The 11,439-nt window shown below is 40.3% G+C and overlaps 1 protein-coding gene across 4 annotated transcripts; it reads left to right on the forward strand.

The window, feature by feature from the left end:
• Window positions 1-240: 240 nt before the first annotated feature.
• On the forward strand, window positions 241-10,438 carry znf513a (zinc finger protein 513a). Of its 4 annotated transcripts, none has more exons than XM_080290039.1 (5): window positions 241-454; window positions 1,200-1,309; window positions 4,616-4,750; window positions 7,691-8,452; window positions 8,563-10,438. In XM_080290039.1, exons 2-5 carry the CDS (start codon window positions 1,270-1,272, stop codon window positions 9,519-9,521), a joined length of 1,896 nt encoding a protein of 631 aa, XP_080146165.1. In that variant the 5' UTR covers window positions 241-454; window positions 1,200-1,269; the 3' UTR covers window positions 9,522-10,438. The 4 variants fall into 4 exon arrangements, with proteins under 4 accessions (XP_080146165.1, XP_080146167.1, XP_080146166.1 ...); XM_080290041.1 differs by having other exon boundaries at window positions 8,569-10,438; XM_080290040.1 differs by having other exon boundaries at window positions 329-454; window positions 1,168-1,309.
• The last annotated feature ends 1,001 nt before the right edge of the window (window positions 10,439-11,439 follow it).

The raw sequence follows: 11,439 nt of genomic DNA on the forward strand, positions 1-11,439 counted from the left end.
GTTGAAGAAACGTTAAAGAAAAGTTTGCCCAAGAGAGTTCAGGTTATATTAAAGTCTAAAGGTGGTCATATTTAAATGTGACTCCAAAGCTCCGTCTTTACCTTATATAATGTATTTGCATGTATCCTATTTTCCAAGCAAAATAAAAAAAAGGCCCGTATATACGAGCGTTTGTGGCGAAATAAGTTTTACTATTAAGCGGAGATGCCGCTTTTATTCTGAAAGACGTAAGCCGGAAGTGTCTTTGTTGTTGCTACCGCTGGATCACAGGCGAATCAGAAAATCAATTAAGTTATGAAAAATACCATTAATTGCCTTTCTTTGTCACCGCAGCTCATGAAGAAATGGCGGATTTCCAGACGTTGGACATTTAGGGAAAAACACTTGACACCTAATGGCGTTTTAACCGACGGTAACAACCATCTCAGTCGACAGGAATATTTACGTTTTTTAGGTAAGTTAGCTCGAAAGCTAACTAGTGAAGTTGACATTAGCTGCCCAGCTAATTTAGCTGAACGTTACCATGCTTAGCTCCCGGCTAATACTAAGTAAAGATGGCACTTGTCAATCATACTACGCGCTGACGAGGACGCGCTTTGATTAGACACTCGTAAGGTTGTGCGCCGCCAGTTTTCTCAGATCTTACTGTCATTTCTTGTTGTATACTGACATGGCCAGCTTCATGCAACACACGGGCATGTTTGAACTTAATTTGTTACCTGACTGAATGGTTTCCTCTGACGGGTTTCAGCACCAGAGCTAATGGGCTAGCCATTTTGTTTAAGTAGCTTGGTGGTCTTTACTTATACTGTTTACATGCACCAGCTCAAACCCCGATTCACCAGTGTCCTGCCAGTGTTGGTTATCTTTACGAGAATTTGATAATGCCACCATAACTGAATAAAGTGCTAATTTAGATTATGTTAATATCAATGTAATGTCCCCCCAGCTGGTGTTATTAAAATACATAAAAATAAATCCTGATCCAAACCATTATTGTTTTCTTATGCCCATGATTCGTCACACTTTATGAAAGTTGGCCTGTTAGTTTTTGCATGTTAATGGAATTCTCCTGTTATGTTAATTATATTTTGTATAGGTTTGTACGTGTTTTTAGTTATATCCCTCGATTAACGTGGTATGGTAACGTTGTACTTGAATCTGTAGAAATGCTGAGAACTACTTTCCAAATATTCCAGGCAAGAATGAGCTGATAGTTGTGGAAGTCTGCAAGAGGACATTGCAAACAGGAGAGAGGCTGACTGGAAGATGCCAAGAAAAAAACAACAGAATCCACAGCCAGTGAAGTGTAGGTATTCAGAGATGTTTTTTAATGTTGGGAACTTGATGCAGACCTGAGCCACAGTCCTAGAATTATTTGTCACTCCACACCAGGTGTGTCAAGGATTAGCCCGGCAAAGACTCTAGTCAGGCCCACTGGGTAGCTTTGGAAAATGTGAAGGAGGTTTACATTTGTTTTCTTGTACAGTAAGCATAAGAAAACAATGAAATTTGCTCTGAACTAACAAGAACTTTATATTTTATAATTTGAGACAATCTGGACAATGAACTATCAGATTTATTTCTGTAATTTTACACATTTATTACATAGTTTCACTGGGCCAGCCCACTTAATATCAAAGTAAATTGCATGTGGGCCACAATGTAAAATGAGTTTGACATCCCTCCTCCACACTGACTGTAACTTTAGCATTTTAAATGAAATCTATGTCTATGTGTCTTGATTATTTATTTATTTTTACATTTATCCTCTTTTATTGCTCACCTCTGAGTTTTTAAGGAATTGAAATGTTTCATACTGACAGACGGTGGTGGAACAAATGTCAGTAGTAGTGTGAATGTTGAAGTCGCTTCTCCCATTGATGTAGTGCTATTTTGTGTTTTTTAAAAGAAGATATTTCGAGTTATTTAATGGCAGAAAATTGCATGTTTCCTCTCTGTGTCTTATTCTGAGCAGTAGCTGAATTAGCATGAAACAAACCCATATGTTAGCAGTTGGATGCATTAGAAAGAGTTTAAACTGTAACATAAACTTAATGCCACCAGCATGAACCTCTCTTAACAACATAACATAACGTAAGTAGTTATTCTAATTGATATTGCAGGTTACCTTTGTTTTTTTTAGCAAAATGATGATTTTATCCTGAGGGCATGGGTTTGATAGCTGGTAGAAGCCAAAATTATAACTGAACTTCAAATGTGATTAATTGCACAGTCCTAATTATACTGCCATTTTTTAACTTTCACATGGCTTTCTTCCACAGGCTAGTATTTTGATTTATTTAAGATAAGTTAAGATAAGATAAGATAGAACTTTATTAATCCCTCGGGTGGGTTCCTCTGGGAAATTCGACTTCCAAAAAAAAGCACAGCAACGACCGAAGTTACAGTTACAGAATTGTTATATATATATATAGATATATATATACACACACACACACACATATATATAAATACAGAGACAAATATAAATAAAATATACAAAGGGGATAAATAGAATAAATAGGAATAAAAAATAAAAATACAAGTGAATTGCACATTTCAAGTATTGAGTCTATTGCACTGTTGACTATTTACAAAAAGTATTGCACAAGGTATTGTACAGTGAGGTGAAGAGGCACTACAGCTTAGTTGTTCCCCCCTCCTTTGTCCTCCTGTTTCCTGTTTCCCCTCCCTCTCCCCTCCAGAGAGGAGTTAAACAGTCTGATGCCGTGTGGGACAAAGGAGTTTTTGACCAGAACACCATAAGGAGATGTTTTATTATCCACCTATTCATTTAAAATGTAAAAGTAGAATCATCCCACACAGTTACCATACATTATTGTTTATGTGCCAAATGCAAAAATGACCAGCAGATGGTAGCAAGATGCTGGTACAGGAGAGTTACCAAAATGGGCTGTTGAGCTTGATGCCCTACAACTGGCCTGATTCTAGTTTTCTGAAGAGTGACAGCTGTGCGATGGCAGTTTGGATTCCATCAAAAAAAAAAAAAAAAAAAAAACAAGTTAAAATTTCACACATCATTACTTGTAACTGTAGTACAAAAAAAACCTCCATCTGTTTGCTTGCAGATATTTTTGTTGTTGTTGTGGGGTAGAAAATTTCTGATTTTCCGCTTTTGGCTTTTAAAGCCATATTTAAATAGATACTACACTCTATTGCCAAAAAATATTTGATTGCCTGTCTTCACGTCCATATGGACTTTAGTGACATCCCGTTCTTAATCCATAGGGTTTAATATGATGTCGGCCCACCCTTTGCAGCTGCAACAGCTTCAACTCCTCTGATAGACTTTCTAAAAGGTTTAGGAGTGTTTATGGGAATTTTTGACAATTGTGGCAGAAACACATTTGTGAGGTCAGACACTGGACAGGAAGGCCTGGCTTGCTGGCCTCTCTGTTCATGTTTTCTATTGGGTTGAGGTCGGGACTCCGTGTAGGCCATTTAAGTTCTTCCCCACCGAACTTGCTCATCCATGTTTTTATGGGGCTTGCTTTGTGCACTGGTGTGTAGTCATGTTGGAAAAGGAAGGGGCCATCCCCAAACTGTTCCCCAAAGTTTGGAGGGTGAAATTGTCCAAAAGTTCTCGGTTTGCTTAAGCATTAAGAGTTCCTTTCACTGGAACTAAGGAGCCGACGAACTCCTAAAAAACACCCCCACACCATAATCCCCCCTCCACTAAACTTTACACTTGGTACAGCGCAGTTTAACAGGTACCGTTCTCCTGGTAACTGCCAATACCAGACTCGTCCATTGGATTGCCAGACAGAAAAGCATGATTCGTCACTCCAGAGAACATGTCTCGACTGCTCAGCAGTTAAGCTTTAGCGTGCTTTACACCACTGCATCCCCCGCTTTGCATTACACTTGGTGATGTCGGCCATGGAACCCCACACCTTGAAGCCATTTTTGATCTAATCTGAAGGCCACATGAAGTTTGGAGGTTTGTAATGTTTGGCTCTGTAAAAAGCAACCTCTGTGCACTTTGCACCTCAGCATCTGTTGCTGTTGATCCCAGTTGCTTCCAATTTGTTATAATATGACTAACAGCTGACTGTGGAATATTTACTAGCGAGGAAACTTCACGACAGGTGGCATCCTATCACGATATCACACTGGAATTCACTGAGCTCCTGAGAGCGACCCATTCTTTCACAAAATGTTTGTAAAAGGAGTTTGCGTGCCTAGGTGTTGATTGTAAACACCTGTGGGCATGGAAGTGATTGAAACAACTGAATTAAATTATTTGGATAGGTGAATGAATACTTTTGGCAATATAGTGTATCATGCTTTTATAAATGCTCAAAACTAGCATCCCCAAAACCAAATAATAAAGAAGAGAAGAAAGAAAAGAGGGAAATATCACTCCCTGGTTGATTTAAGGCAGTATACTTACCATAAACCTTTTTCGGCTAGGCTCATGTTCATAGTGAGTGAGATATCATGATTGTCATGGGATGTTTACATAAAAAAGTGTAGACAGCTCAACTTTCTAATGGAACAAGGTATGAATGGAAAAATATCTATGTAAAATATAATTAAATTGTAAAGAAGTGATATTAGTGATTAAATGTTTGATTCTCTGTGACTGTAGTGGATTCTGAAGATGATGTAGCCATTGAAGCCCCAGAAAACCTCCCCTTAGACACAGACTTCCTTCTAGGACAAGACCTTGAGTTTGATGATCCTGATCAGGACAACAAGATTCTAGGCCTGGAAAAGTTCTCAGGTTTGTAAACCCTTTTTTATGAATAAATCTAAAGTTTATAATCCTTACTGTTGTATTCCTGCTTGTTGTGTAGATACCTGTGGTTTCTGTGGTTGGTAACATCACTGCAGCTGTATCTGCACACAGTGCAACCAAATAAACTCATGATGATTTAATAAAGAAGTAAAAAAATAATGTAACCACAGGGTATTTTATGATGCACAGGGAGTTGGTATAGTGCAGGTTCATCTCAGTATTGCTGAGATGGTTGTTTTAAATAGAAACAAAAAAGGCATTACCTTAGACTGGCCTAATGGTGCACAGTACACCTACAGGGGCCAATATGGGTTGTAGCATTAGTGGCTCATTCCAAATCGATCTGTGTATTTGTTTTTTGGATTATTTTTTTTCAACCTTAAATAAACCACATTTCTTGTGATGATTTCACAATAAAAGCCCCCTGTGTTTAATACAAAGCAGAGGCAGTCATAGTAAGTTAGTAACTTAAACAAGGTCTGATGCGGAACTGGGAGCGTGAACATGAAACCGTGAAGGCTTTCTCAGTTAAAGAAAATGCAAACGGCAATGATCCAAAATACTCTTTATTGTTACCATCCTCAGTACTTTTATATTTTGTATGGTGCCTCATTAAAATAAGTATAAAACAGATAAAATGTAGCGTAGAAATAAAATGTGCAGTGCTTTTATTTAAAGGTTAGCAGCAGCGATCATAGTGCACAATACAATATAAGCCTCCCACCACATAACAAAAAACTTTGTAGTGAGTTGCAGTAACTGTTAGTTAAAAGTACATTAAACAAATCATGCAGAGTATATAAAAACCTTGGTTTCCTTTCAGAAAAATCGTAGTGATTAATGATAGACACCATGTAAAATGAATGTAGTTTGCATGTCGAAAAAGTGAAGCCAATGCCGTAAAACTTGCATTCTTTGTAACGGCCAGCAGGGGGTGCTCTTTTGGTTGTAATAAAAGGCTTCTGTTTGTATTGAAGTTGTGGGAAAATATCCCTTGTATCACCCCCAGTAAACGCTTTTTTGATGACTTTAAAGTAATAAGTTAATTTTCTAAATTCTGATCATTATTAGAGTCAGAAAGGACGATGAGCCAGTGGATGCTCATTGGCTAATAAAGTGCCATTCACCAGTTGTTAGCCAATGATAGTACTCTGCTGAAATGCTAGCATGTTCTCAAAAGGCAACAAGGCTGAACTGTCTGTGCACCAGCATCCTTCACTGTATCTGCTCATCTATTTATCCTCTAATTTTTACTCTTTTAGTGACTTTTACTTTTCTACTTGTGTCGTTTTTAAAAAATTCATTATTTATAAAGATCTCAGTGCACATTTCATAGAATTAGACTACTGATTAAACACTAAATGGACTGGATGATCACACATCTTGGTCTTTATACTGTATTTCAGCAGCGGAGCAGTGTGAAGCAGATTTGTTTCAAAACAATTGATTATATAAACGTAACATGGAAATAGCATATTAAATAGAATCAGCCACCTCTGTTTTTTTTCCCCGTGTGCCGGGGTCACAGGTTTGTACAGTTTGTCAGTAATGAAGTGTTGTCCCACAATGAATCAGTAAGAGAATGGGTGCTATCAGCTCACATTTCCCAGCATGCCTCTTTGTCAGAGTGATCTGAAAAATGGAAAAGTAGAGAAAGGAACTGAGACACCATTATTATATGGGGTCATAAAAATAGGACTATTACCATCAAGGACACCATTATAAAAGGGCATTTATTCATCATCATCATCATCGTCATCTGCTGCAGCCTCTGCTCCCACTACCCCACTGCCATTATCGTTTCCCCCCTCATCATCATCATCATCATCATCATCATCTACCCTCATCATCATTATCATCATCATCATCATCAGAAGCAGCAGCCTCGCCATTATAGTCATCATCATTATCATTAGGCTCGGTAATCATCCACGAGGGGTTTCCATGGGCCAGGATAAAAGGGCAGCCTCAGCTCTCGCCTCTCTCGCACTTCGTCTCAGCCTCACTGACGGAAGGTGGTTTCCTGGCCTTCTCGCTTTCCGACGTATCAGACGAAGCCACAGAGCGCTCTGCCCCGAAGCTTTTCTTTCTGCCCTTCTGGAAACAATATCTCTCTCCTTTTTCTTTTTTTCCTTTGATGTCTGAATATTCTCAGATGATATTTACAACATCTTAAAATGCACTTAACCTTGCAGCTCTGTGAGTATTTTGCGTTTTCATGAGATTCACTACTTCCCTCAGTTTGATGTGTTTGAGCATGTCTTCTTTTTAGTAATTGCTGGTTTGTGTTTAAATTGTGTCCATTAATTTTGAGTGATTAAGTGAGTTGACAGTGGGTTGGTGCCTTCAGATGTCCTTACGCTTCCTTTGTATCAATCCCCAGCCGTATAAAAAGAACTTCATTCATTTTTTTCCCTTTATGTTGAAATAAGTTTATTGGAGCGTGTCGTATTTTAGGACGAAAGTCAGTTTCATATTATATTGGCGTTTTTTCCTGTGACACTTTCAGTCACGGCACATTTCTAAACTTAAGGGATTAAGTTTTCTGAATAATAATGCATTTTATGTTGACGTATTTCACAATTTTTTGCAAAGACTGTATATTTTAAACTTTTAGTTATATGTTTATTTCATGATTCCTTATGAAATTGGATTTCTGTAAAAGTCATGCTCTCTTTTGAGCCAGCATGCCTGAATAATACAGATTAATAACAGATACCTGAGAATAGAACTGTACTATGTTCATTTTCTGTCTTCTTTTTTCTTCTTCTGTAGTTTCTCTTTCCTTAGATTTCTTAAGCTCAGTCATATTACCCGTTTAATTAGAGTTGCATACTGATTAATACAGGCAGTGCTGCAAATGTAAATGTAAGCACAGCTCTGAGAGCTGCCTAATCAAATATTTCTCTTGTCTTCCCTGCACAGAAGTTGCTGCCGAGATCGGTTTCTCCGTGTATCCTCTGGGTGATGAGAGTTCTGCTTACAGCCAGCTGAGCATGGAAAGTGAAACGGACAACTCGCGCAGCACGACGGACAATGGGAGGGAAGACGAAGGCAGAGCGACCCAGTCTGAGCCCAGTTTCCCTCCTTACCTGTCCTGCAGGGGCTGCGGACAGCTCCGTGATGAACCTCTGGGACCTGGCATTGACCTCGTTGGCCCGTACTGCCTTAGATGTTGCAAAGCCTCTCGGGAAGCTAAGAGTACGGACTTCTGCTCACCTTTTGGAAGCATCAGCGGTATCCGCTCAGGTTCTAATATGCAGCTTGATTGCGAAGAGGTGGGAAATGGGATGGGTGACAAGGCGCTGACAGCCGAGGACAAATCGGCTAAAATGCACTCGTGTCATCTCTGCGGATTCTCCTCGCGTTACGCCAACCACGTGAAGCGCCACATGAAGACGCACAATGGGGAGAAGCCTTTTAACTGCCCGCTGTGCACGTACGCCTCGGCTCAGCTGGTGAACCTCCAGAGACACCTTCGCATTCACACGGGGGAAAAACCTTACAAATGTGACAGCTGCACTTTTGCCTGCAGCTCTCTCGGCAACCTCAAGAGGCACCAGCGCATGCATGTACCCTGTGTGGGGGTGGGGCAGGACGCACCGTCACGACCCACCAGTGGCCAGAACAGTCTGAAGAGGCAAGGGACCGGGCAGAGAGAAGAGGTTTCTGGTGCTGCAGGCAAAGGTGTGTCTCATTTCTTTTACTTTAGTTGCTCAGTGCTGATGCATGAAAGCTCATTTTGATGTCTTTAAATCATCTTTGATGCCTAATAACTGTCTAATCTGATTGTGAAGTTACAGAGGTTGCACGGCCAACGTCAAACCTGACTTTGGCAGCCCAGAACAGCGACTACCTGTCAGCCTTTGATAGCCTAAAGGGAGCATCTCCGCCCCCCATAGCAGCTTCCAATCCAGCTCCGGGTCATCAACCTCCACCCTTGCTGGATACGACAGGCAGCAGCGAAAGCAGAGCATCAAGAGGAGGTGTAGCAGACAGGAGCGGCCTCCCACCGTCACTTTTCCCTTTTACCTGCCGGCTCTGTGGCATCGTCCTGGAAGACGAGGACGGCTCCTCGGCCCAGATTTGTGCCAAGTGTACCCTCGAAATGCTGACTAAAGACTCCTCGTCATCTCCCAACAGCCCCGGCGAGCGCAGTGACAAGGTTTACACGTGCGCCGCCTGCCCCTTTCTCACACACTACCCTAACCACTTGGCACGCCACATGAAAACTCACAGCGGCGAGAAACCCTACAAGTGCCCACAGTGCGATTACGCCTCAGCACACTTCGACAACCTCAAGCGACACCACAGAGTGCACACCGGCGAGAAACCCTACAAGTGCCATTTGTGTGATTACGCGTGCGGGAATCTGGCCAACCTAAAGCGCCATCAGCGGGTGCACTCTGGCGCCAAGCCCTTCCAGTGCGCCGTGTGCAGTTACAGCTGCAACCAGAGCATGAACCTGAAGCGGCACATGCTCCGGCACACCGGGGAGAAGCCCTATAAATGTCAAGAGTGCGGCTACACCACGGGCCACTGGGACAACTACAAGAGACACCAGAAGAAGCACGGCCTGGCCACAGACGGCTGGGTGAAAGTGCCGATGACGGGCAACAACGAAGAGCAGGAAGTGAGGAAAGGGATGGGAGCTGGGCTTCAAACTCACAGAAAGGAAGCAGGGGTCGATATGCAGTACATGCCAAGGGAGGGGAGTCAGACAATACACTCATGCTACAAACTTGAGATTGTATAAATTCTAACTCAGCAAAACTAAGCTACCAGCAAGTTGTCCTTTGATTTCCACAGAGCCTTTATATTGTTTTGGTGTGTGTCCGTCTTTCAGTGTTTTGTCAGATGTCTTCTGAGGCTGCTAATTGTTCGTTTGTAGGATCTCACACAAATATGATAATGTGTTGATGTCTTCTAGTCCTTTTTTTGTTTTGTTTTTTCATGTCAAGACTAAAGGACTTCTTTTTCTGTGGAAGTCCACTCCCTGTCTAATTCTATATGTTAACACACAGTAGGCTAACTGTAAAAATATTCCTCTCACACTGTAATACATATCTGATTGTTCGTTCTGACGAGGACACTACCAAATATTCCTTGTTACATGGAACTGATGCAACTATTTGCCTGGACTTTTAAAGCTGCACTGTGTAGTCTTTGAAATGTTTTCATGATGAAGTTCTTTGAATGTTCAAGATTGTGTTTTTCACATCTTACATCATTAGGAGACAGACGTTATTTTGACATGTGTTCTGTTTTTCTACTTTTCCCAAACTACACAGTGCAGCTTTAAGCAGAGATGAGTCCTTGAGCGGGCCATACTGTGCTTTGTTTGCTTTCAGCAACAAGCTCTGCCTTTGGTTTGATGTACTGATGTACTACTATAAAAGTGCTATTTAATAGTACTGAAACACTTAACTCATCCCTCTGATTTGGTGCTAAAATGCTCAGATTATGGTAAAGAACAGATTAGAATAGAATTTTATTCTAAAACTGGACTCAAAATCATGTAGAAAGTTCATCTTCAGTCTGTATGCGGTAAAATAAAAAAGCACAATCTTACACACATAGCTGCAATTTCCAAGTTTGGATTAAGGTTAAAAAAAATACAAGTGAAAATGAAATGTATGAGCATGCTGTTCAATTTTTTATTTTTTTTTGCCCCGAACACTAGTATTACAATGACATATCAGTTATTTCGGATTTAAATGATTTCACTGTTTTCAAAAGGTTCTTCTTTTTTAGAGGAAACCACTTAATCACCTCACTTGTGATTACTGTGAATTTTATTTTATTGTTTTGAGGAAAAAAAAGATGACACTGTTAGCAAGCATGTGAGTGTGTATTGGTTGTTTTCTTTTTCTAATGTGGCTCTTATACACTGCTAGAAGTGCATACTTTATAGAGTCTTATTTTGAATGTGTGGTGTGTTATTTGCTTGCCATGGGAATAATAACTGTGATTTCAGATTTACTCTTTGTGTATGACTGTTTTATGCAAGTGAGATGTTTGACAGGTCGCCAACTTGCCGTGTCATGATGGAGCATTGTACCTTTAGATTAGTGATGACATCCCGCAAGTGGCCATTTGTGTCTTTATGCAGTGTCTCATAAATGCCTTAAGTGAGGAACTTTTGAAATAAACACATGGAATTCATTTCATTGAATGTCAGATGTCAGACTTCTGATTTTTACTCAGATCTTTGTGACCTTTTCACACACAGGCATCTACATTCCTAAAGACAAAGGGACAAAATAACCAAACATAATCTGGTTTGAGAATGTTGTATATGTTCACTGATTGGATCATCAGGATGTGTTTACTGGTTACCAGAGTTTATTTCCACAGAAGGATAAGATAAACCAACAGGTTTATATTGGTTTGACTGTGTTTAGAAACAAATGTATTTATAAAATCCTATCAACAGACCATTACTGGATATAATATACTGGTTGGGAAGAAATACAGATAAACTAATCATCTAATCTGCATCTGATCAAAGGTGAAATATGGTTATAAGAGATGGACATGGTCAGCAACAATACTTAGGTAGGTATTTAAACAATGGCAAGCTGTTGCTAGGGGCTCCAAACTGCCAAGAAAATATCCCCGATACCATTACACCACCACCAGCAGCATAAACCACTGATACAAGGCAGGATAGA

Source organism: Astatotilapia calliptera, chromosome 15, assembly GCF_964374335.1.
Source record: "Astatotilapia calliptera chromosome 15, fAstCal68.1, whole genome shotgun sequence".
Lineage (NCBI taxonomy): Eukaryota > Metazoa > Chordata > Actinopteri > Cichliformes > Cichlidae > Astatotilapia > Astatotilapia calliptera.